Below are 27,701 nucleotides of genomic sequence, written 5' to 3' on the forward strand. Positions count from 1 at the left end.
TAAAAATAATTATGAGATCCCTATCTTGAGATAATCAAACTAGATCTATAAGCGTAGGATAAGATTTATAATTAAAATAAAATAATTTGATCCTTAGTGGGAGATTTAATTAATGTGAGGTAGCAAAGTCATAACCAGGTAATGGCATTAATGGCATTTTGTAAATGCACCTCCACGGCAAACAGGTAAGTTTAATATTTCATGTATTCGGTGAAGGAAACATTTCTTTTATCCAGAAAATGTACCACATTAATTTGAATGTTGTTCTACTTTGACTGATCTCACCACTTGTTTAACTTCGTTTTGTTCCAGTCGCACTTTCCTTGTCTCACGTCCTCCTCAGAGTTCACTGACCCTCTCACTGAGGGTCTCCAGCTCCTGCTCCTGGTAACGCTCCATCCCCGGCCCGACGTCACGGGGACCGTTGCTGAGATGCAGGGGGTAGTCGAGGCCGCTGAGCTGGGCGTGGTGATGCCAGCGCAGGTCGTCGCTCTCGTGGGTGATGTAGCGCTCGTTCATCCGGGATTCCAGGTTCCTCAGATCCAGCCACATCTGGTAGTCCTGGTGGAGAAAACACTGGGTGTAAGGTACAGTATGAGTCTCACAATGTCTGGTTCACAAAATGCCCCAGAAACAATTAGAAAAGCTGATTCCACCTGTAACCAGGGGTGACTGAGGGTCTTGTCGACGCTGTATCTCTTCCTCATGTTCACTTGCAGCAGGTTGTTAATTAAGTCAATCGCTGTGAGAAAGAAAGAAACAAGTTAGGAATCATGAAGGAAAAAGCCACGAGCGAGAAACATCGAGGTAAAATGGAGGTCGAGTGTCCGGCGTAGGGAGAGATGAAGAGAGGGAGGAGGATGTCGGGTCGACCCCCCCCCTGTGGTGAGGGGCCAGCCGGGGCTAATGAGCAAAGCTAACATGATGTTAACATTTCTTCAGGGGTCAGCGGTCTGAACAGCTCTGGGACTCCAGGGGCCCCTCAGGTCTATGAGGGCCTCCATTGCTTGTCATTATGCACATGAATGGACCACCGCATGAAGCACCCCCGGCCCCCCTCAAATCTGTCTGTCCAGCTCTCACTAGTTTTTCACCCGTCAGACTGAAGCAGCAGCAGCAGCAGCTCTGTCCCTGTTCACAGAGGAGTCACATGACCCAGCTTCAATCTACAACACCCGTCTGCCACACTCAGTGTTTATAAGGTTTATATGTTAATAACATGCTCCATGGTTCTTGATAGATCTCTGCAGACCAGTGAGTGATTCACTCGCATTTCACTAAAACATTCTTCACTGGGTCCAGCTTGAAAGGAGAACACAGATTTGGAAAGAGCCGGACACCCTGGACAGGCTGCTGAACTACCACAGCGGACAACTTCAACACAAATGTTAATAAGGAGAGAAGGAGGGGACACTCACACCCACTGTCCCCCTCCCCAACCAACCTGCTGCAGTATCCCACAGTTGAGTTTCCTGTATATTAATATGCTTAACTCCATATCACCTGATATTTCCTTTTGAAACAGGGCCGGTCATTTGTTTTGTCTCTATATGTGTCTTTGTCAAACCAGGAAGATCAGCATTTGAAGATTCAGTGTGAAAAAAGGAGCGGTTTCAGAAGTGTTCCATCTTCATTTAAGCATCTCTAATAAAAAACTAACGTGAATCGTGTTTGAATGTGGGCAGAAGACTAATTGAGTTCTGTAACAGAGGCCCTTTAAAGTGCCTTCTTTTAAAATGATCGTGGAGAATGGAGATTTTTTTGACGCACAGAGTTTATTCTCTGACATTTAATCCTCCTGCGACTGGCAGAAATGACTTGCATTTATTCGGAAACGCAGCTGAAGTCGTTCTGGCAGCATGAGGAGGTGGAAGGAAGGTTAAGAGCTCTTCAGGGATCCAGCAGAGGAGCGAGCAAGTGAGTCAGGCTGATTTAAATCTGTCTCATAGTCAACAGGACAATTCCAGCCAACACACACGCACAGACACAGCGGACACATTTAGAGACAATGACGACAACAACATGAGTCACGCAGCAGCAGAGAATGGCTCGAACTGACTTTAAGGATGTGCTGGTGTTCTTATGCTGCAGAAATAATGGCCTGTGCTGATGTTAGAGCTGCACAGAGACAAGCGTGTAAAGAATGATAGAACTATATATAAATATCCAGTTTTGGTGGAGGGAGGATGTTAAATAAAAAGCTGAAGCCAGCATCCGTCAGTTTCCAGACATGAAAACTAACCTGGTTGAAAGAAAAACAAGAACGTCTGTAAACTACATGATCTGACCACTGTAGGTGCTGCAGCCACCACAGGTTTTTAAAACAGCATTCGCTGAAACGAAAGATTTCTAACTGACTGAAAAACAAAGACGGAAAAGATCAAATTATTAAACAAAGATTCATTTAGTGTTTGCAGCCAGAAGCTACTAGAACTGGTTGGTGGAGCTCATCATGATATATCATGATTAACTCAGACTTTAATGTTTTTGTGGATTATTTTGAGATTGAAATAAGAGAAAGAGAGAAAGAGAAATAAGAGCTCAGCAGTAACTGACGCCTTTACTAATACAGAAGTTTTAACCTGATTGAAGAACAAAAAACACTTTAACAGCATCTCATCATGTTGTGGTGGCCTTCTTTCCTTCTTTCCTTCTTTCCTTCTTTCCTTCTTTCCTTCCTACCTTCCTGAGAGACTTTCTTCCAGGGATGAGGAGGGTACATGAAGGCAGCGTTTTGGATCTGATCATTAATATCTTCATCTTCATTAAATGGAAACGTCCCACTGAGACTGTGAAGAAACAAACAAACACTGAGTTTTATATAAAACACATTATTATATCAACCTACAGTGAAATCCTGTGAATACGTCACTGTTCATTAAATATTAAATCTGCATTTTCAGAGCTTATTGTCCAAAGTCTGTTTGTAACTAGTATGAAATTTAAAATGTCTAAATGTAAATGTATTATAATTATTTACATTTATTATGTTTATTAAGTTATTGAGATTTTTATCCATTTTATCTAAACTTTTATTTTGAAATGACTGTGTTGGAAGACAGGAAATGACCAGGTAACAACAGAAAAAGCATCATTCAGAGTAAATGAATGAACATTTCATTCTCCTCCTACCTGACGTAGATGATGACTCCAACTGACCACATGTCCAGAGAGCGGTTGTAGCCTTTGTTCCTCAGGACCTCCGGGGCGAGATACGCCGGCGTGCCGACTACCGAACGCCTGAACGACTTCTCACCGATGATCCGAGCGAAACCAAAGTCGCACAGCTTCACCTGCAGCAAGACGACAAAACCTGTTTAATGTCCTCTCTTCAGTTCACTCAACACTGTAGAAATGTTCAGGATCAAATGACGTGTCTCATCGCTGGGTTCCATCATCTTATTATTCTTATTGCTGCAGCGACCGAACTACATTCATATGTTCTTTAAGTATCAGCTGCTCCCTCTCCTCCTCTATAACCTGATAGGAAACCTAGACACCGTCTCCTGAGCTGAGTTTGGTGTTTTACAAGCTGCAGACGCCCTGTTAGATCCTAAGTCCAACATCCTGTCAGCAGCAGGACGTGTCTGGACAGAAAACACAGGAGACAGGATGAGTGTGATGAAGCTGCATCTTTACACAGACTCTGAGGAAGGAATATGTTGGTTCAGTCCTGTTGTGATGAATCACTTGTCCTCAGCAGGGCTCCGACTTCCTGCTGCATAACATCAGAGCGTCTTTGTCCATGTACGTGTCCAAGTGTAGGTGGACTGACGGGTTCTTCAAGTGTGGATGCTGATCAGTCGGAAAAGACACTGACATGATTTATGTATGACCAGGTTCTGGTAAATAACAGAACCAGAGGCCTTTTACCGACCCAAGACCTGAACAAGTACCTGTTTCCAGTGGTGCTTTAGTTTCCACAGCTGTTTACCTGCCTGGTTCCATTAGCTGGATTTCAGCACAACTCACTCGTGATTGGTCAAAAAGATCTCACCAGTAGTACAGCAGTAACTCTACTGATTATACCACATGTACCTGGACCGTTTTCCAAAGTCAGCGGTTTCTCTCTCTGTGCTAAGCTAAAAGTCCTGAAATGGACAAAACGTCTGAACGCTGAAGAACACGATTCACCTCCTGTTCCCTCCCGTTCTCTGTTTTATACACAGTGTTTTCATGAATCCTGTCTGGTGAAATACAAGTTGATTAAAAACCTCTGTGGCCCTCGAGTTGATGTTTGTCCTGTAGCTGACAGACGGTGAATGAAGCACAGAACTGCCGTTTTCAGCCAGTCGGCTTCACGATGCTGCGACGTGATGTAAACAGAAAGACCAAATATTCACTGATGGAACATATAAGGAAGGTGAAACGGTAAAAAACACGCAGGCAAACACAGACAGTGCATTAGCTGTCGGTGTGACTATTAGCAGCTCTCTGCAATTTTCTGTCTCCCCTCCAGAAATAGCTGTTTGTGTCAGACGGACTAACTGTGAACTCTAATGATGCATCAGGCCGGCTGTTGGGCTGTGGATTCCTCACACACACTTTACTTCCTGCAGCAACTGCTACTCTGAAATCAGGACACAAATAATTACTAATGTCTTAAAGAGAGTCTCTGGATTTGCTGCGTTTCTGTGTTAAGTATGAATCTTTTCCTCTGTCTTCAGTTCTTTCTGAACATAAAACACAAAAGAAAATCATATACATACCTGTGGGAAGGAGTCTGCAGAAGCCAGCAGCACATTTTCAGGTTTCAGATCACAGTGGACAATGTTCTTGAAGTGAAGATGACGCAAAGCCACCAGGATCTGAATGAAGCAGTAGGTAAAGTCAACATAAGAACTTTACAGGAAGCCATAGTATGATCCAAATCTAAAACTGCTGAAGGCGGCACGAGGAGAATCAGAAGTGCTGTATCTCCGAGTCATAAACATGCAGATCATAACATCATTTTGTGCCTCTTCTGAGAAAACAGACATGAGATTGTGGGTTTTTTCTCATGAATTCAGTTCTGTTTTGTGTGTCGGTGTACCTGTGTAACCAGAAACTTGGTGATCCTCTCCGGCAGCCGTCCTTTCTCACTGGACAGGATCATCTCCAGCATGTCTCCGTGGAGCTTCTCCATGACAACAAACACGCGATCGGGCGTCTCAAACATGCAGTCCAGGTTGACGATACCCGGGTGGTGCAGACTCTGGAAGGAGGAGGAGATGTGACCCTCTGTTAGCTGCAGGCTGCAGATGCTGTAAAACTTTGAGCTTGGTGGAATTTGAATTTGATTATTTTTCTGTCCCAGTTATCGGAGTCCGTGCTTCTGATGATGACACAACAACAGACTCAGCATTAGAACAGACTGAGAATTGATACTGAAGTAAATTTGTCCAAATTCGTTGTGTAGCAGACAGTAAATGAAGTAGAAACTGAAGTAAACTGTGTTTTCTGTGCAGGTGTGTGATGCAGTAGCAGCTTCTGCAGGTTGAGCAGCGCTGGAATATTACAGGATGTCACACCCCCACAGTGTTGCCACGGTAATGAAGTCGTTCACGACAGGAAGTCTCACTCACTGCCAACAGGCTCCCGAGCAGCACCGCTGTGTGTGTGTGTGTGTGTGTGTGTGTGTGTGTGTGTGTGAGAGAGTACCTGCAGGATGGCCACCTCGTTCCGCAGCTGACTCTCCTGTTTGGTGGGGAAGCGGAGTTTGTCTATGATCTTGATGGCGACGTCTCGGCCGGACTTCCTGTGTTTACCTGTGTGAAAACACCAAATTAGCATCATAAACATTGTCAGCTGTTGTCATATCGAGTGAACCAGATTTTTAGGGTTTTCACAATTTGTTACCTCAATTAATTTTAAATATGATTCTGACGATTTGATTGGAATCTGTTAACAGTTGACTGGATGTGTCTGAAGCAGCAGGACGTTTTTAACCATGCATGACAAATTCTTCCAGTACAGTTTTAAATCTGACATTTGGAGAATAAAGTACAAAGTACATTAACCTCCATTTAAGGCTACGTTCCCCTCTAAACACTACAAATGTGATAATCATGGAAAAACTAAAGTAAATAAATTCAGTATCTAACACTTTACTGCCTCCATCGTTGGTCGTAAGAGCATATAAATATATTTCACTATGTATTTATAAGAATCTGTGGTTTTACCTCCATAAACGATGCCAAACTGTCCTGAGCCTAGAACTTCATCTGGGAAGATCTGATACACAGAGTTGATGTCCTGAAAAACAACAAAACACTGGAGTAGAACTCAGTGGACATGAAGCACTCACAGTTCAAGTAAAGACACAAATCACATGTATGGACGGTGACCGGTGTGAAGCACTGCACTGCTCAGAGCTCTGATTGTTCTGCTCCAGGTGAACTGGACTAACTCCTGCTGCCACCCTGAAGACTTATTACTACTGCATTCAGTGAGATTACACTGTCAATGTTTAAGTTGTATAATTAGTTATTAATTATCTTCTTTGGGTCAGAAACTAACGGTGAAACCCACCAAAATGTTGAGTTACGTCTTCAACAAAGCAACACAACTGACTGCAAACAGGATTTTTAGATCTACAATCAGCATGTTGAGGAGAAAATGTGGGATGAGTGGGAGCAGAGCCCACTGTACTGTAAAGACATGAGCTTTCAGGGTTTAGGTTCAGAGAGTGTCAGGTCAGAGGCTGTTCCTCTGATGGAAACCTGCTACTGCTGCAAGTAGAGGAAGGTGAGGCAGGTTGACTGAAAGTGGGTCCAACAAAAAAGTGAATTGCATCAATTCATCACCTGGTGGAGGAGCTTTCAGAAAAGGTTTTAGTAGAGGACGGCCTACTGTGCACCTCCCCGAGTGTAAGTACACAGCGTCAGGGACCCGCCACAGCTTCGACACAAAAACTGCAAAATATTTTCTCCTTCATTTGTCTGCAATCACGTCTCCCTTTTCTCCCCTGTTAGCTGACAGCCTAATATCACACCTCAAGCAAAGAGGACAGAAATACAATATTATAAACCTCCTCCCCTTTCCCTGAGCGTGCTGCCTAATTACCATCTGTTGCTATGGAAACCCGGAGCTGAGTGAGTAATCACAGTAATCTCCATTTGAGGTTCTTGAAGATGTGCTCACCTTGGAGACGGCGAGGTGCACGTCTGCATGGAAATGGGACTGGATGTTCTCTGCAGTTCCCATTTACATGAATAGAGTTTGCCGACATTTGAGCCTTATGTAAATCTTTATGATGTAAATGTACAGAGCGTTTGAAACACATCGACCTGCTCTGGGGAATTCTGTGACATAATTAGAAGACATATCCTGAAATGATTATAAATGAATGCAAATGAATAAGACGTGCGAGCCTGCAGCAAAGGATGAGACGGAGGAGACACCAGTAGAAACAGGATGGAGCGTTTAGGGCGTAGGTCTTAAATTCATGTCAGAAAGTTGATGGGGGAAAGGCAGAAGCAGAGCCTGCAAAAGGAAACCTGCTGTCATCACCACTCTGCTCTGCTGCACTACAGCCTGACACTGACTGATTTGAGCTCTTTGCAGAAACTAGTGTCAATAATTGAAGTAAGGAAATTTGACGCCGACACTGTTCCACAGTTTGTCGCTGGAGAGAAGTGACACCACTATTGTTGCTGTGAAATCTCTTTAGAAAACTAATGTAATGAAACTAATTAATGTTTATTTATGTTAGGAGCTGTGTAAAGAACATTAATATATCATTATCTCTACCGGCCGAGCAACACTACCCACCCACACACGCAGTCACCAGCCAGACCTCCACACTTCCACTGTCAGTGTTTTCTGCTGCAGTGGCCTCAACTACTGCTCATAATAATTCACCATGTTTGTGATAGTTGTGTGTTCCAGTGTACACAACATTACGTCTGGACGTTCTCTTGGAAACATGTACAGACACAATAAATACCACCAGCGCTGTTTGTATCGAGACACTCACAGCTCGTCTTTTTCCATTGAAGAGATTCTGAAAACAGGTGCGTGACAATGAGAGCATCACTTCCTCTAATCACTCGATGCCTACTGCTCCACGACCAGCAGCTGAGCTGATTGCTCTTTTGTTGATACCTTTAATCTTACAGCTTTGGGGAATTTTCCTTTAATCAAATATCCTTCATTTGGTTTGTTTCTAAATATATTTAACTACTTTAAGCTCATGTTATTTTCATTTTTACTCATTGGTTTGAATGTATAGATGCACAGTTTCATCACATTTTATTTCTGAAGCTATTTGGAACACTTGGTTTTTAAATGTGCTCTATTTTCTACATTTGATTTGGATTTTTCTAAGCTCTCCTTCTATTTCAAACCTCCCTGTTGAACTGACAGGTTATGCAGTGGATCACTATATGAGCAACAGTGATGCACATCGTTATTTTTAAGTAGATGTTCGGTGACGTGCTCTACAGCTGTGTTTGTTGTGTTTTCTTACCACGTTCTCCTGAATCTGGCAGTTGGAGACAGAAATACTGATGGAAATTTCCTCTGTTGATAAGACAGAAACAACATCAGAGTTTAATGATATCACTTTAACCAAGTCTAAATGATGCACGTCACATTTTAAAATGGATCAAACTTCTCCTGAAGAAATGTTTTTTGTTCTCAGTAGCTTTTGTTAAAGTACATGATCCCACTAATGTGCGTGTTAATAATACATGTTATATATTTGAAGCCTTCTGGCAGTTGAGACAGTCTTATTTCAGTGTATTTTCCCCACAGGTGAACACACACAGTCAGAGGCACTACTGCGACCAGAGCCGAGCGTTAGTCATGATCAGTTTGACGTCAGTGAAGGTCTGAAATATCTCAGATGGCTTTTGTGTGGGCATCGATGGTGCTGAGGGGATCTGAGAGTCTGCAGGAGAATTCAGCAGCAACATCAACAGTAAGACCTGAGCTGGAAATGTGTGAGGGGTCTTTTTAGAGACGAGATAATGCTAGAATGACATTTACATTTCTCCAGTTTTATTCCAGGTAAATCTTCTGCCATACCGATGTATGTATGTACATGTTACCCAGACGTTTCTTCATGTCTACAGGTGTTAAACTGGGTCTTACTGTGACCACTGCGGTGGGAACTGTGGGACACTCCTGTAGAAACAGCCGGCATCAGAGCGTGCTGGATGGCCATCTCCCACATACGAGCCACATCCTGCCCCACGCCACTGATCTGAAATCAGCCAGTAAAAACAGTTTGAGCTGGAGAAGCACGGGTGCAGCGATTGAATGTTTTGTTCTAGTTCAGTGATGCCGTGAACCTGATCAACTGATTGATTGATTTACAGTTAGTTCAGTTTAGCCTGTTTGTTCCAGTCTTACAGGGACTGGTCTTTGTGTGAAAGGAGCTAATGAGTGAAGCCACAGAAAAAGATAAAAGTTCAGAAGAACAACATGAAATTAGCATCGTATCACAGTCAATCTCACCAGGATGCTGCTGCCAGTCAGAGATGACTCGGATCTCTGCAGATTCTCTCCAACATAGTAAACCAGTGAGACTGTGGCGATCTCGAAGCAGTGAGGATTGGCTCCATCAGGAAGCAGAGAGAAGGTCTGAGCTGGTTCCAGAGATAAGATCTCTGACAGAGGGATCTCCTGCCGAAAGAGGAGGAGGAAGGAACGAAATGAAACAACAAATGAAGAAACTAAACTGAACTGAACTTCAAATTCCCTGAAAATAAGAGAAAGGAAACTTGTTTTACCTTGTAGTATTTACTTCCTGTGTCATTCTGAAACAGCGTGATGCATTTACTGTCCAGTCGCCAGTAATGTCTTTTCCTCTGAAACACAGATGAAATGAAAGCAGAGAGAGATGCAAAGTGTGAGAGGAGAGAGGAGTCATGAAGCAGAGAAACGCTGACATCAACAGAAACACATTCAACTTGGTTCAGTTGATAAAACCCAAGAAAAGGAGGCCGTTTTATAGCTTCAATTTTGAAAGTATGTAAAACTCTGAAGTAGTAGGACGTGGATCGAACTCCAGATGAAACAATAATACATTTAATAATAACATAGGTCTTTAATAGCTACAGGAACTGTTGAAGTTCTGGTTTTCACATCATGTTCATTGATGTCAGTGAAGGCAGCTGGACTCTGGTTTGGACCCGTCTCATCCTTAATGGTTGGTTGAACTTAACGCATTTCATTTTACACTCCACTACATTACACTGTCAACCCCACGGACGTTTCACTGACAGCAGTATGAGCTGGTTTCCACTTACTGACATGTGGTGACAGGCAGCATGAGGTCTTCAGACGTTAATATAAATATTAATATATACCTATATAAAGAATACATAGAACTTTTTTTGCTGCCTTCTTTCTGCATTTTTGCTCTTTTTGCTGAGAATAATATGTAAAATACTGAATAAAACAAAACATGAACTGATACCAGAGTGTCCTTGTTGGTGTAGTGGACCATCCAGCCCTCCTTCATTACGTTGCTGCTCTTCCTCTTGGTGTGTTTGATCGACTGAACGACCCGCATCAGTGGGATGTTGTTACTGGTGGTCGGGCTGCAGGGGGCGGGACAGTGCACAACCTCAGACCTGTGTGTGTAGGTGTCTACACAGCATGTGTGTGTTTGTGCGTGTGTGTTTGTGTACCTGATGGCCCGGTTGGACTCATCCAGGTCGGGGTCGTGGAGGTCACAGAGGTCACCAGGCCCTGCATCCAGCAGGAGTCCCCCCTCCGACGACAGTGGATCATCCATGTCGTCTAACAGTCCGCCACCTCTGTCCAAGTCATGGTCGTCGAGACAACCCTCCACCATGACGACATCGGACTCTGCCCCCGGACTCAGCAGCTCTGCAGAACAACCACCACCAAACGTTTTAGACCAACATGATGAGAACAGTTTTAAAAAGTGCAAGAACCTATTTGAGTTCAGGTTTGTATGTTTGTGGGAGTCAGTGAGAGTCCATGTATGTAAAAGTCCAAACGGTGTAAACCTGCCTCCATTTTTGGAAACTTCTCCCAGGCAGTTGTTCGGCACCTTAGGAGCACATCGCTTGTGACAGTTAAATTTACAATCTGAGAGAGAAAGAGAAACAAGTGAGGAGAGTAGTCATTAGGTTTCAGTAGGCTGTCTAATATTTAAATATGAACAATGCACAGATAATAATGCTTCATGTTAACAATGATAAAACACCGAGATAAAAAATGTGTCGGTGTTGGTTTCTTTATTCAATTCACTTATAAGGATAAAGGCTGAGGCCTGCTCAAGTTGGCCAGGTAAACAGGTAAGAAATGTCCAATGCTTGTCCTTAGCATGTTAGCTTCAAGAAACGTGTCACTAAACAGACAGGGAAACCCACGGTCAGTAAACAGAGTCTGAGGAAAACAGCACACCGGGCCGGAGCAGACAGATCCCACCGCCATGAAACAGAGGGAAATAGAACAACTAAAGATGAGGTCACAAGCGAAGCTTCAACAATGTTACAGTGAACATGTGGTATCTGACTTAATGCAGGTGGTGCAGAGCAGGTTAGTGAGTGGGCGGAGCCAGGGGCAATAGCTTAAAGGGGAGGGGCTGAGAGCAGCGAGGAGACAGGTGTGTGGGCCAATAGGGTCCAGGGTCCTAAAGGTATTAGTATAAAACAAATAGTCAAGCAGGCGCCAGGTGAACAATAAAGGCAGTGTTTTACCCAGTAAGCTGTCTGGACATAAATCTAATGAATCTAATAGGATTTCTAAAAACATACGGTTGGAGAAACAACACTGACTTTGTTGAACGAGGACAGTTTCCTGGTCCTGTACCTGCTCCCAGTGGATGCTCTCTTCAGGTTTTTTTAACTTTAGTTGTAATCTAGTTTTCAAATCATCTGAATTGATTCTCACCTTTACACTGCAGTCCTTGTCTGAAGAGGCCTTTCAGCAGCTTCTTGCAGTGCTGGCAAACAGTCGGCCGTGTGTATGAGTGGATCAGGAAGGTGTGGGGAACTTTGACCTTTGACAGCAAAAGCTTGTCCAGTTCTATGGGACGGCCGACATACGACTGGGAGCTGGAGCGACGCTCTCTGCCTGGAAAGTAATCTAACTGGTTCTTCTGCTATGAGGAGACAAAGATCAGATGACCAGCGTGAAAGATGCTGCGGTGTCTGTCACGGTGTGGAGGTATTAAATTTCAGATGGGACAGCGTAGATACACTAGAACTTCTCAATGAGACACGCTCCCTCATTTTGTTCTTGGAGTACTACAGTACAAATACCAGAATGAATGTGGTGGGACTTACCTCCATACTGGGACTGACTGGAGACTGGAGAATGAGAGAGAACACAAGAAACAAAGAAAGACTGTTTGAGAGGACACAGGTCTTCCCACTTGATCTCTTAAACACACTGACAGTTAATTTAGTGACTCAAACCCAACAATTGTCGCTTTAGGACAATATAAATAGACTTATTATTTGTTCGACTCTCTGATTGCATGTCACATCTCCCAGTAAAGATCCGAGTGTGCTGAGTCATCCAGAGCTAACAGTTCATAACACAATAATCCCTGCTCAGCAAAAACTTTTGTGCTGTTGGCTTTTGTACAAAGTAATCAACTAATCCATTAATCTTCTAAACCAGGGGTGTCCATCCTGGTCCACGAGGGCCACTATCCTGCTAGTTTTCCTACTATATCTGCTCTACCCACTGCTGATTACCATGAGGTGTGTTAACCAATCAGAAGCTGGAAGTGACGGGCTGGTTTGAAAAGAAGCAGGTTAGTGGTCATTGAACCCTGGATTGGACACCTCTGATCTAAGCTAAAGCTGGCTACCCCAGTTTACTTACCAGTAGAGCATCATCAGTGTAGTGGGGGGGTGAGGGCTCCGCAGACAGAGGGCGGCCTAAGTTGACCAGACCCCCAGTCAAGGACACATTGGACGGGCGACGCCTTCTCACCCCACTGCAGTTATTGGGGATTTTAAAGGCACAGCGCTTGTGATAGTTCAGACCACAGCCTGAAGAACCAGAGTGACAAGAAGACAACAGATTAGTTCCTCGTTTATCTGATTGATACAGGAGCAGAAAAGGGAAAATGAGATGATACCAATATGTCTTTTGTAAGCAGAAAACCACCTCAGAGTGTGCACACCTTCACATTTGAGTCCCTGTCGTACGAGTCCCCACAGCATCTCCCCACAGTGGTCACAGAAAGCTGGAGCTCGGTATGAGTGGACGAACAGACAGTGTGGACGGATCTGGAAGTCCTCCACCGTGGCTGAAGCTGCAGAAAATGAAACATCATCATCCAGGATATGTCAGGTACATATGAGCACACTTCAGTCAACACTGATCACATTTTGTTTTCTACAGACTTGTTCCACACATGTTGGCTCACCAAGGAAAATATTTGCAGAGGTCCAGATTCCATGAAAGGTGACGAGTTGCTTGGGACAAAACAAGTCAGAAGTAAACAAAGCTCTACTGACACCAGTAAAACAACACCGCAGTGTTGTAGAACTTCAAGTAGAGCAAACAAGCCGGTCTCTAAGACCCCCTGCATCTCTCTGAAGTGATTTCTCTTTTTCCCATTTTGCAGGATGTTTTGAAATCTGCACAGAGACGAGCAGCTGGTGATCTGGGGTGACCGGGCGGGTGGCCAAAATGGCCAGCTGAGCCCAAACATCCTCCAGCTGTTTTCACAAAAACCCAGTTGGGTACACTGGCAGTGCCGAGGACTCCGGCTGAGGAATTCACAACACCAAAGACAAACCCCACTGGCCTGTGGAAGGAGTCGGCGCTGAGCTTCTGGTCCAACTTTAAGACCACTCTCTCTGGTCCAGTTTAGGGAGGTGTTTAGGACCAGACTTAAGCTCAACATGTGTTTGGTTCAATTTGCAAATAGGTGACAGCTAAAGGTTTAAATAATTTCAGTTTTTTGGTGAACCCCTCGACAAGGACTTGATTCTTCAATACTTGATACTTGCACCTGTCAGTGTGGGAAACCTTTATGTTTCTGATCAGTACACTTCACCACAGCCTATTTGTATGATAGCCTTGATTTTATGATCACTTGTCTGCATCTCTGCTGGCTCCGCCACCTTACATTCTAGTTCAACAGTACAGACTGTATATCTCTTTACGTGTTTCAGTACTTTCTGACTTCTCTACTGTCTGTGGTCCTCAGTTTCAACCTTTGGTTCCTATGGAAGATGTAATTTTTTAAAAGCTTAGATTAGATTTGTAGAAAAATAAAACAACAAACTCTGAATGTGTTCATATTGAAGGCACATGTCAGCCCGTGAAACACGGTCAGTGTGGCTCATTGGATCTTTATTAAGTTTTAGACACATACACAGAAAAATAAATTATTGAAATTCTGTTATATCACCATCAAATAGAATTTCAATAGAGTTTTTCTTAGATAGCCAGAGAGAGAGACAGCGTGCGAGGGAAGACGTGATGGAGATAAACACAACAGTAGAGACAAAGAGTAATGAATGGGTTGTTAGAGGGTATTTTGTAAATGTTTTGGAGGTATGAGAGGCTCTTAGTGGGCACAGATGGACTGAGTGTTTGTTTGGTTGGCTAGCAGGCTTGGCAGAGCAGGATGGGTAGTTATGGATATGCTTTTCGCTCTCTCTCTTTCTCTGCATGCATTTCTGATTCTCTCTCGCCTTTTCGTTTCCTCTTTCACACACATTCTTTAACACACGCAGTCGCCCTGTGCTGTGGTCCTCCAGCAGAATACAGCTCTGATTAGACATTCTGCTGCAGGAAATTACCTCCATTTATTCAAATTATTGTTTATGCCTTTTGTTTGGAGGGCCAACATATGTTTGGAAGTCTGAACAAGCTCCCAAACTGTTATTATATGCTTCAGAAAATGACTTGTGTGTGTGTGTATGTGTGTGTCTGTGTGTGAGAGAGAGGGTCTCCTAGGTAGTCCTTGTCTGAATATAAATGCCTGTGTTTATGTGTGTGTTCTCTGTGGTGGAATTAGGAACGTTAAGGAACGCTTGCTGCTCGCTTGTTAACCCACAGGCAGAAAACAAACACTGCAGGTGGAGAATGTGTGGTGGAACAGCTGAGCAAGGTGTACTAATAAGCCCATTTATGTTTTAGCTGTTTATTCAAATGCAGGTATGCAGCAACAAATCACCTTGAATGTCCGGTTATGGTGAAGGTGAGGTGTGTTGGTTTGGTTTTCCAGAGTTTCTCTGTCCTTACACCAACAAAATGCAGCTACTGCCCACGACAGCCTTCGTAGCTCTTCAGGTATCAGTAATGATCAAATCATGACTCGTCATCGTGTCTTTATGTCTGATCACAACTAAATCATTTAGTTTGAACAGTCGTAATCCAGTCACATGACAAATCATCCTGTCCAGCATCTTTGACCATTTAGGGTGAAAATAAATGTTACTGTCTATTTGGCATCTGATGTCAAATAGGTTCAACTTCAAGGCCCAAACATGACCTGCATGAGTGTCAATGCTGGGGACTTGTTGATATCTCTGCACGGCTGCAGGCTGTTTAAAAACTCATTTTGTCATTGAACATGAATATTATTTACAGGTTGGGAGCTGGTAATGTGATGTAGGTGTGTGAAGCTCAGTTATTAATGTTCATATGCATATTAGTTCTGTATTTTTCTCTTTATCTGTATTTCCTTTGTTCGTTAATGTGGGTGCTAATGAAGTTTAGTGTTTGTCTTCATAACAAAATTTAATGAAGACAATAAAGCACAGGAAAAGTACAGCTGAGTAATAAAAATCCCATCATCCCCGGGGTTTATTGTGGTTGGTAAACAACCGTAATCAACATGTACGCTGATTAAAAAAAACTGGAGGAAACAATAGAGTTTGTTAAGCAGCTCCCTGGTTAAAATCACAGCCAATAAAACCTGTCTGGCTGAGTGTTTCGGGAATTACCAGGATGTTTTTTTACAGGTCGTTTGTGACCAATCAGCTCGCTTGGCTGGAGCTGCCTGTTACACCATACAAAGTTAATTTCCTGTTTGTTTCCTCCACACGTCGAGCTGTCGCTGGGACTGGCAGAGAGCTGTTAACAAAAGTGTTTTTAACTGACTGTCAGCATCCTGAGAGGAGGAGGAGGGAGGAAAGGTAGAGGAGGAAGACGAGGAAGAAGAAGGACGGATTGGCAAAGAATAACGGAGACGGCGAACTAGGTTGAAGATGAGGAGGAGCAGAACGAAGAGGTGAAAAAGAAGAGGATAAAGTGGAGCAGAAGAAAAAAGAAGCAAAGCAACAGATAACGAAGACAAAACAGGAAGAAGGACAAGGAAGGAAAGGAAACAAGTGAAAAGGGACATGAGGAGAAGATCTTAGTTCATGACTCCTCAGCACCTTCAATCTTTCCCTTCTAAACTTTCACTGTGTCACTTAAATCGATTTCAATCTGCTTCTTCCACTTCAGTTCCTTTAACTGTTTGCACTTTAACTGACCTGACTCGTTTCAGCTCTTTTCAAAAATCTACTGTTTAAATGGTATCTTGGAATTTTCTTAAAATGAATCTGACTTCAGTGTTTCTGTTTCTCTCCCACTTCAACTTTTCAGATTCTTACCTGCGTACATTTGGACTCAAACTTCCTCCAGCGCTTCACTTTAATTTCCCACTTAAATGTATTTTGTAAACACGTTTTTTTTTATTATTAAGTTCTGTGATATTACTATTGTTGCTAAAATATAAAGATAAGATTCAAGTCGAACATCTGAACACGCTCTGTTTCTGCACAGATGGGAAAGAAGTAAAATGCAAAACAAGTTCATTAAAAGAAACTCACACAAATGCAGACAATATATGCAAATGTACGCACACACGTAGCGTGTGGTGTCAGAGAGGCAGGAAATTGGGAAGCAGCTGTTGTCAGGCCGTTAGCGTAGCACGGTGTGAACACCTGAGTCCTGAGCTGGACGACAGCCAGACAGGCGAGTGTGACAGAAGCACACTAACCGAGACACTAGATCATTATTAGACACATCTGTAGTGATTCATTCTGCCAAAACTGTTTACAGTAAAGATCTGAAGATAATTTTAGCCCATCTGCTGAAGTAATTAAGTCGTGAGTCTGGTGCCTACAAGAGGTTTTTGTTGCTGTTGTGTTACCTAGAATTAAAGTATTCGAACGTGATTTAACAGGTTAGCTGGAAAATACTGAGGATAATTTGATATGATCCTGGATCTGTTGGTTCTTCCAAAGTCATGAGCTGTGTACTGATCCACAAAGTCAGACCTGAGCAGAAGCAGGTTTATTCTCAGGTTTAGTCACAGCTGCAATCACGCAAGTCAGACTCAGCCTGGATTCGCTTATTCGTCCTGCACCACAGACTTCCATTGATGTCCAAAAACAATTCAACTGTGTGACGTGAGTGAGGGATTAGGGAGTTACGGACGATATGATAAAAATGACAGTTAGTCTTTTGAAGGTGGAAAGCCTTTCCTACTTGCTCTGCCAAACGTCCACATCTTTACCGGCGAGTTAGTGGAAGAGAGAGTGAGTCTTTAACTTCCCTGTAATGTCCGTCTCCTCCCAGCCCCCTCACCTGACAGCACGGCCTCCACCAGGTCTCCCTCCTGGATCTGAGAGGCCGAGCGCAGCAGCTGCAGCACGTTCTCTGACGTCTGGTCATGACGAAACAGCAGGATCTTCTCGTACATGCCGTAGAAACCACACTCTGGTAACTGGCAGAGACAGAGAACAGAGAAGTGAACAGACAGCAGCAGAGGACCGGCTGAGAATAAAGTCCTGTCATCAAAGTAAAAATCGAACAGCAACGTTTCACAGTCTCGTGCAAAAACTAAACTAAAAACTAAACAGAGCAACACATCAAATCCTTCTGAGCCACTGATCTGATTTGATGTTTGGTCTTTTGTCTTTTCAGTTTCTCACCGTGGGGAAGACATGTCCCCACTTTTCAAAATGCTACTTCACACTTTCAGTTTGGTTTATTCTCTAAAATCTGTCTGACCAGGGTCTCACAGTCCAGCTGTACGGATCTAGATGAGATAGGAATGATGGTCTGGTGGACTATTTCCACCAAACACATGTTTTTCTTTTCACCTCCATAAAAAGTTGTTTTGCACAGATTAAACAGAGGTGATATGAAGTGTTTGGCAGTGAGCTTCACAGGTGTTGGTAGGAGGATTTTATTGGACTATGGACACAGTCTTCCCCTTTGTTTGCAGTCTTTATGCTACGGGCTACGTAAGCAGTCTTTATTATGCTCCATGATCCTTGTACAACCAGCACTATGTTTAATTAAGGTTAATAAAATGTTTTGAATTTGAATTTGAGAGAAGAGAGAGACGAGTGAAGATCAAGAAAAAATTAAGAGGGAGGGCGAGATGAGAGGTGAGCTTTGATGTTCATCAACAGATGAATAAATCATTCAAATAATTGAAATTATCATCAGGAAGTGACAGACAGAAAAGTCAAACAGAATAAATTAATACAAAAGGAGAGAATGACACTCTGATGTGATCAATTGAAAGCAGGAACTCTTGTTCATGTCATGAACTTTGTGTAATTATCAAACAAATGCAGCCTGCTCCAATCAAAAGAATCAAATGATAAGCAGCCCGACTGCCTCATTACATTATTTAGCAAATGGATTCTATTTGGATTCGGTCAACATTTCATAAACACACAACTTAGCTGAAGCTGCCTACATTTATGAAGCTCAAATCATTGAGGTGATGACACAGCAGCGTGGATTCAGGCTCATTCCAGCTCTTAGAGTTCGACTGATTACATAAAGGTTTCAGTTAAATAAAAATATGATTTATTATTAATTTATTAATAATGTTAATTTATCATTTAAAGTGTTTCAGATGCTTCATGAGATCAAGCCGACCAGTTACTGAAGGGACAAACAGGAGGGGACAGGTTTTTACTCCCAGACCACAGCTCAGGTCAATATCTAAAATTGAATAGACCAGCAGAATGAACTCTCAGACACACACACACACACACACACACACACACACACACACACACACATACAGTGGAGGGAAACCACAGGAAGTTAAAGGTGCAGTTCGCTGTTATGTTGAAGATCGATGAGGAGTCACTGAAATGAGCAACACATACACCAACTGTACTGTAGAGCAGTGCAGAGACTGCTATCGACCACACACACACACACACACACACACACACACACACACACACACACACACACACGTTTACTTTTTGTGATTAATGCGCAGCAGCGGAAACTTTTGCTTCTATATACAGAATCTTCTATTTGTCCGTCTGTTATTTTATTATGTTTATTATCATACAGGGAAGATTTAATATTTAATGTCCACTGAAATTCATCAGTGTTGTTGTGGAGAACCTTCATGGACAGACATATTTTCAGCTTCCTGTTAAATAAGACTTTCAAATCCACTTACATCAAGTAAAACACAATAATAACCGCAGCAATGTTAGACGTGGACACTGATTCAGCATTCAGGTTAGTGTGTTTGCTCGGTTCAGCAGGTCTGACAGTCCCTGACTGTGTTCGGTCCGTTGGTCTTTCTGGACTCAGTCCACCTCAGGGAAAATCTTTGAACAGTCAGTGATGTTCAACCAGTGTTAACTAACATTAACCACAGTGTTTCAGTAGATTAAACCTGACCACTCCCAATCGATAAACCACACACAACATCCTGTTTCAACATGTATCTTAAGATACATTGATGATTTTCAGCACACGCTGTTTTATTATGGAATGAATCTCACATTTCAGACACTGTTTCTACTCATAGATTTTTTTTATCTCCAGTCATTCTCTTAAGTTGTTATTTAAGACACTTGTATTTGTGCGTAGGGTCTAATTCCTCATCCTACCTTCCTATTTTAAATTGTTTCTAAAATAATAAAAGTTGTATAAAAATATACTGATTCTTATATCATTGTGACAAAAGATGTAAAACTTGTTCACTGATATCTGAGTCTCTAAATCTTTAATAAGACATATTATCAGTTATTTACAGTAATACAGTACAGACATTACATTACATTCACAGCTGCTTTTGTGATCCAGCTTTCAGTGAGAGGTTTTCCTAGTTAGTTTGTAAATAATATTTGCAGCATATTAAAACAGATGCTTTGACGGAACACTGGATTAAACTGTACAGGTGTACCGAGGTTATTAGAGACGACATGACATCACTCACTGAACCTCTTACTGTTACAGACCTGGCAGCAGGAAGCTTTTACACACCACATTTGAAAATCTGCAGAGGACATGTATGGAGGGAAAGAACAGGGCGAAACAGAAAATACAGGAGAGGAAGAACATGATGAAGATGAGGACGTTTATCATTTGACCTTCACCTTCCTCTCTCTCATCCTTCTGACTCTCTGGTTACCTCATAGGCTCTCGGCATCTCAATCAGAGTCTCAACAATACACTTCATAGATACGTACTGTGTGTGTGTGTGTGTGTGTGTGTGAGGCGTCGCCATAGCAGCAGTGTCGCTCTTGTTGTCATGGCAGCAAGAACTCAAGGCTGATGCCTCTCCTTGTCCTCCATCTCTTTCTATTAAATTCAATTCAATTCACTGTGTTTCTGCACAATATGTTAATCTACAGCACCCTGTGCAAGGAATTGTGGGGGTTGGAGTCTTGTTGAGCCTCAGTACATTAGAAGTTTCTTTGTTGAATATCTTTACAACAAACTGAGACCTCTCTCTAACTCCAATTTAACTACAGCACTTTATATTAGAAGCTGAAACCTTAGTCAAAGGTGAACAAGAGAACAGCAACGCTAACCTACAGACAGGTATCATCAATAATACATTACACCCAGCATCCTGCTACTGAACATGTTGGATCAATGTCATCGTTTACTGTGACACTGAATCAAGCTCAACTGCTGCTGTTTTACCTGATGAGACAAGTTAGAAAAGGAAACCAGTCAAGCTGCAGGTTTGATGCATGACATCCTTTAGATTTACAGCACCACCGTGCAGCAGCAGAGAGGAAATGTGCAGTAAAGATAAATGCTGTCTTATTCCCACACAGAAAGACATCAGGACCAAACTGTCCCATTGTCCCGAAGACAAACCTCCTGATTTCAAGACCTCTCTCTCATTCTCACGTCGTCTCAGTGTCCTTTCTGAAATTTGTGAATCTTTTAACTGCAGGTTAAACATGAGAATCATCCAAAGTGGAGTTGAGGCGTTTCTGACATGACAGCAGTAGTGATGTACTGGTCCTCGCTCAGAACATGGGGATGAGAGAGGGCTATCACCATGACGACAGGACATGTCGCACGATGCCATTTACAGAGGTGGGTGTGTGTTTGGTTGGTCACATGCTATCATTAATATCAGTTTTATTCTACAGAAGTAGTTCTGTGTGTGTGTGTGTGTGTGTGTGTGTGTGTGTGTGTCTAATTAGCTTCTTATGAATATAAACGCAAGAGGAAATAGAGAGAGAGCTGTTTGACAATAGACTGTGATGAAAGGAGTCAGAGACCTGAGGAACATTAACACACACACACAGTCTAGAGAAATCTTCTTGGCTGCTACGGTGACACCCAGACTGTATTTTGCTGCATCACTGTGTTGTCATATGGGGAAGATGTTGTCTTCATGTTGTCTATAATGAACCTCTGGTTAAAATAAGGAAGATCACTTCCCTCGCACTCTCTATTGTGAATTCCAGCTAAATCCACCCTGTCACTTCCTTTTTCTCGCGCTGTCAAATTGTCTTTAATCCTTTTCCTTCGTCACCACTGCTAGCCAATAACCATCCTCCACGTGTTCCCCGAGCCAATCCGTTTACTGACTGTTCTTTAAATATCAATCTGCTCATGTCAGACCTACAACTGTGCACCCACCTCCTCCGTATCACCACCATATATCAGAGGCGACTCCTTGTCATCAGCGGGGTCTAACTGCCAAAGCTGGACCTCAGTCCTTCTTCCATTTCTACACACATCATATTAAAGAACTGAGCTCTCAGCTTTGTGTCTTTCTTTCAGATTCCTTGATGTTGTAATGCACAGTAATGTAGGAGAAACACAAGCAGCCATTTCATTCCTCATATTGTCCTTGTGACAACAAGTTCTCCGACCTAAAGCGTCTTTTGAAGTAGAACTTCTGTGGTGGCTGTTGTACCATCTCTTCTTCATTAGAAACAGTAGCTCTAATGGCAGCTAGCTAACAAACCTTCATCATCTATGTTTTATTTATTTAAATCTATATCAGCTGCTATGTAAGTTGCCATTTCTCTTCCTGGGTTCCACGTTCCAACATTTACACTATAAAAATACAATAGTCAACAACAGCAGCCTGTGCACTGTGCACTGTGCCATTCAATATTTCTTTTTGCTCTTTTATGTAGTGAGAGAGGACATGAAGTTAGAGAAGAGGATACAGAGATGAGGGTTAAATGGAGACAGATGATTCACTGTGAAGTGTGCAGTGTATGGTGGTAAATAGTTCCATATTTCCATTCATCAATACATAAATGTACAGTATGTTAGTTTTTGGGACAGAAAGTAAAAACATCGTTTTGATGCATGCGTGGTATTCTTAATATAGAAATAAATTCGGGATTTTAGACATTGTTATGAAATAAAGCCATTTTAAAACACTGAAACACACTGTTACAACGTAAACAGTTCCTGGTTTAGAACAAGTACTGCTGAAATGAAAACATATTTGGCAGCCGTGTAGTTCAGTCAGTTTTAGGAGATATGGTTGGAGAAAAGGAGCCAATTTCAACAAATCATACAACAAACAACAAAAGGACATGTCACGGACGAGCATTTGTCCAATGTCCAATCTCAGCAAAGGAAGAAGAAACAAGAAGCAGAAGATGTGATGAATAAAGAGACGTGAATGGCCGAAAACATAAAGATGAAAGAGCCTGAAAAACGAGACGAAGAAAACACACACATCTGTTCTCTTCTGCTTCATTCAGTGTGTGTGTGTGTGTGTGTGTGTGTGTGTGTGTGTGTGTGTGTGTGTGTGTGTGTGTGTGTGTGTGTGTGTGTGTGTCATAATGGCCCTCAGAAGGACACTTCACAGCCGCAATCATCATCAGTTGCCAGGCAACAAGAAAAAAATGCTACTGACAGTGAACATGGCTTTATTATTACTTATACAGGGTGACAGAGGTGTGTGTGTGTGTGTGTGTGTGTGTGTGCGCCCTCCTCTCTAGTGTTGGGTGGATGTACTGTACTGTACAAGTTATCTACAGTGTCCTGTAGTCAACTTGTTGCTGTGTGGATGCACTGTGAGACCTTTGAGCCTTATTCATATAAACCAGTGTTGAAACTCTCTCCGTTTGGAGCCACGTGTCAATCCTACTACTGTGCGACGTTTCAAATATTTTAGAAAGTCAAAGAACAGGCGCTGCATTCTACATTTGTTTGGTCAGAGTAAGACGGTGTTTGAGACACAGATCTACCAGCGACCACATGGTGATGCTGAAGGAGACGGAGCTGAATCAGGAGCCAGTTTAACTCCTGGCACCGTTCTGACAACCTGCTTTGTCACATGCTAAAGGTCTAAAGGCCTTTGACAGCTCTCATCCAAAGCAACCTACAACTGAGGGACACACAGAGGATCAGTGGACAACCTGCTGTAGCTCCTGAACGCAGCACATTCTTATCACACAGCTTTACATAAGTTTCCACTTCATGTCTCAATACCGACGTTTAAGGTACCTTGGTGCACCACTCCTTGACCACATAGGAATAAGCTTCTTATAGCGTCACCTTCAATATGAATATACAAAACCAAAGCTTGTGAAACAGCATCAGTAGGTGAGAGCAGGCTGCTGGACATTGGTCCCTCACAACAATCAGGAGGAAGAGTTTGATGTTTGCAGAGAAACAGAGATTTAAAAAAAAGCCATTTCAAACACACCTGTTTTCACACATACACACACCTCCTCTAGTTAATCAGTTCATTTGGTGCTATTTGAGGTGTTAAGTGTTGTGAGCGATGTCGCACACGTTTGGTGTGAACAGGTTTTGAGATGACCTGCTGTCCTTCGCATTCAACTGTAAAATACACAACAACCTACTAATACACACTCTCGTCAACAACTTGTGTGTCTCGTACAATGTCAAGCTGTTGTGGCTCTAAGGTCTAAAGTGTGTGTGTGTGTGTGTGTGTGTGTGTGTGTTGCATTCAGGTGTAACAATCTCACTGTGCAGAAATTAGGTGATTTTCACCTGAAATTAGACAATTAGTGCATCGGAATAGAAAGAACGGACACATCACACCGTGAATACTCGCGCGTGTGCGTGTGTGTGTGTATGTGTGTGTGTGTTTTTATCTAATTTGTTCCACAGAGTGTTTGTTAAATCTAAAAACTGCTGGTTTCAACATAGGACAAATGGGACGGTCAATATAAGACTGCATTCTGATTTCTGGTCCCACTCTCTATCTAAGTTCTTTGGTGATCCAGCAGTTTGAACCACCTCTGGATCCTAATTATGTCTCAGACCTGTCCCAATGGAGACACTACATTCCTTCTAATCCCCTCTTCATTACATTCCAATTCTTTCCCAAATCTGTTTGAAACTCCAGAACACTGTCATCGTGGCGCTAACCTAACTCTCAGCTCAGTGTCTTTTGTTTCCCATTCTCAACCTGTCCCGGTCTCTTCCTGACGACCTCGCTATCCTCTTTCATTCCCCCATATTCAGTAAATATAACATACATTCAGATTATTTTAAGGTGTGTCAGAGTGACAATTAAAGCTACAGAAAAACAACACAAGGGAATTTAAAATGATTAAAAACAACAAGTAAAGACAAACTTCCTGGGCATATTGACGAGGAGGGGTTTGATGTGTGACATGCAAGAAGAAGACTGTGGATTTTGGATTGGGTTTTGGTCAGATTTGGTTCAGAGAGCGAGAGAAATAACATTCATAACAACAACAGTGTTATTTGTGTAAATGAGAGAAAAACAAGCTCACATTCTCAAGCTCCTCGCTGATTTTTCTCCGCTTGTCTATGTGAGAAACAGGACATCTATCACATTCGTAGGGACATTGACACTGTCTGTGTGTTTTTGTGTAGTTTAATTGCGAGAGCTTGGCAACAGCTTTTCAGTTCAATTCAGTTCACGAAGCAAAAGCCAAAAAAAAAAAAACAGAGAAACCCCTGCAGAGATGGTGAACAAAGGCAGAATTCATCTTGTTTCCAACAAGAAGTGAACCAGCCTCAGTGTGAGTCACCACACTGACTAACACTGGAGCACATCACTGCTTCCCCTACACATGGAGGGAAATAATAAACTGAAATGAGAGATGTTAGTTCGTACGTTCCTCTGTTCTGCAGCAAATGCTAACAGAATCTGATGGAGGAACAATGTTTCTATCCTCCATATCCAAAACTGACTCTGGGCAGCCAGACACCGAGCCGACATCAACGAAAGACGGGCGTCACCTCATGTCACCTTCAACTGAGCCAAAAAGCAACACTGGAAAATAACGGTGGTGGTTTGTTTTCATGATTTAAAACGGGAAGCAGAAGAAGACCTGGAGCTGCAGATAGACGAAGGGTAAAAAGCCAGAAGATAGCAGCTCGTCATTTCACCATCTTTGCTCAACAAAGACAATTTGTAACTACTTATAATCAAAGAGCTCAGGTTGTGATAAGAAATCTTTACTTTACTGTTTCTCACCAACGGAGCTGCAACAGATCCAACATGATGAATCCAGTTCAGCATGGGGATCTGAGTACTGCCGATGGGGGACACTCTCAAAAACTAGGCCGACACACTCACCCACAGTCCAATACTGGCTAATCTGAGAGTGCTTTCATCACTTGCTATTGGGCTGTAATCTATATCTGGATACAGAAGTAAATGAACATCCCGTCACCATCATCTTTGTGTTTACACCTGATACCAAACCTACAGTATTCACTGGCTGTTCCTCAGTTGTTATTGGGACCGTCATTTGTGTCATTTCAGTGAGCCACAGACCATCATTGTCATCATTACAATGAGAAATAAAATCTGCATAGTAAGGTTTCGATACCAAAACAACTTGGTTAGGTTGAGGAAAAGATTTGGACTTGGGTTCAAATACAGTTTGAACCAGGAAACAAACTGTGTCCTGTTTCGAAGCCTGATGCAGTTGTTGTCAAGTAACACAGACACCCCATCATTTAAAATGAAATATCATTTGGTATAGCCTATTTTTAATGAAAAAATATTTAAAGGGAAACATGTTTAGCCCAATATTTGACCTAAGTGGCTGAATCCTGCCTGAACTGATGGGCTGGAATTCGATCTTAGCAAAGCGAGAACTGACCTAGAGCCCTGGAACTCCAGAGACACTCATTAGCTTCTTCCACAGCTTTTAACCAACGCTCCAGTCTTCTTCAGCACGTTTTATTAATGGTTCAGTCGTATGTGGGAGGAAATAGTAACCATGCTGTAACTCAACATGAGCAAAGTCTCACACCGGCTGTAGATCGCACAGTGACATCTCAGCACTGGAAAAACTCAATCCAGTGATGAGGACATGACTGTGAACACCACTCATCAGCTAGTAAGAGGCTCAGGTGAAGAGTTTGTTCAAATTCATTTCACCATCAGTCATTAAAATGTGTTGGGGAATAAGCATCACTGAAGAGACGTATCCCATACATTCACGTGCTGAGATACTCGCTGCACACCTGATGTCACGCAGGTGAGAAGTTTATAATAATAATAATAATAATAATAATAATAATAATAATAATAATAATAATAATAATAATAATAATAATAATAATAATAATAATGTTGTATTGACAGTTGGACACATTCTGGTCACATTTCTGTCAGTTTGACCTGATGTTCCTCCAGATTTTCACTGTTTTTATATTTTATTTTCTTCCTGGGGCCTTTCACCAGACATTTTTAGGACTTAGAACCTCAAACACTGCAGTATGACGTTAACCTTATGATAAAACTCTCACCACACGGTGACATCGGGACCTTTGTTATTGGAGTTTACGTGATGGATTAAATGACCACACTCATAAAAGCAGACAGTGGGACGAGTTGTTTAATGGAGGCCCTAGGGGCCCCTTTGCAGATTGATATGGTCATGACTAAAAGTTATAATCTCTTAGATTAACCAACAACTGGATCTGAGTTTGAAGTCAGTCTTAACTCGATCTTACTGTTTTATAGCTTCGTGCTACCTGATGCTGCAGCTGACTCTCAGCTGACTGAAGGTTTTGTTTTGAAGGATCTTCATACATATATTGTCTGTTCACACAGTGAGGCACAAACCAAACAGTCACACTCTCATCTGCAGATCACATTCTAAATCAGAACAAATGGTCCAAATATGCAGATTGGACATTTAATGCATTTACATTTAAACCTCACTTCACTTCACTGCACTTTGAGCTGCAGACTTTAACTTCTAATGAACCTTTGTTAATTTCAGTGGACTATGAGAACTTATTCTGGAGCTGCGGGGTCTGATGAGGACTTGGTTTACACTCGTCTTTACCTTCTGGTCCACGATGGAGCACGCCACCTCCCGCACCTGACTGAGGCTCAGCTCTGCGGCGTCCAGCAGCACGGGCTCCCGGCTCAGTCCTATCTGGATGTGGAAAGAGATCACACTGCCGCCACCTCCTCCTCCACCTCCTCCTCCTCCCCCGGTGCCGGTATTGGTGTTGCTTGTGCCCCCTGAGAACGGGAGCGGGCTGGGCGCACGGATCAGCGGAGGCGCACTCATATGAGCCTTTTCCCCGGTGGT

At 42.6% G+C, this 27,701-nt stretch overlaps 1 protein-coding gene across 3 annotated transcripts; it reads right to left on the reverse strand.

Moving 5' to 3' along the window:
- Positions 1 to 27,701, reverse strand: LOC113147767 (serine/threonine-protein kinase D1-like). Of its 3 annotated transcripts, none has more exons than XM_026338985.1 (21): positions 27,450 to 27,701; positions 17,515 to 17,653; positions 13,100 to 13,231; positions 12,796 to 12,965; positions 12,249 to 12,272; positions 11,854 to 12,064; positions 10,969 to 11,046; positions 10,620 to 10,821; positions 10,406 to 10,529; positions 9,717 to 9,794; positions 9,442 to 9,609; positions 9,076 to 9,187; positions 8,450 to 8,502; positions 6,162 to 6,234; positions 5,641 to 5,747; positions 5,033 to 5,194; positions 4,710 to 4,808; positions 3,133 to 3,293; positions 2,683 to 2,789; positions 657 to 742; positions 1 to 561 (listed from the first exon to the last, which is right to left on the reverse strand). In XM_026338985.1, the coding sequence occupies exons 1-21, from the start codon at positions 27,678 to 27,680 to the stop codon at positions 340 to 342; spliced, it is 2,739 nt and encodes a 912-aa protein (XP_026194770.1). In that variant the 5' UTR covers positions 27,681 to 27,701; the 3' UTR covers positions 1 to 339. The 3 variants fall into 3 exon arrangements, with proteins under 3 accessions (XP_026194770.1, XP_026194769.1, XP_026194771.1); XM_026338984.1 differs by having other exon boundaries at positions 11,854 to 12,061; positions 27,450 to 27,680; XM_026338986.1 differs by lacking the exons at positions 12,249 to 12,272; positions 27,450 to 27,701 and having other exon boundaries at positions 17,515 to 17,644.

The sequence above is a fragment of the Anabas testudineus genome, chromosome 22, assembly GCF_900324465.2.
Source record: "Anabas testudineus chromosome 22, fAnaTes1.2, whole genome shotgun sequence".
Taxonomy (NCBI): Eukaryota; Metazoa; Chordata; class Actinopteri; order Anabantiformes; family Anabantidae; genus Anabas; species Anabas testudineus.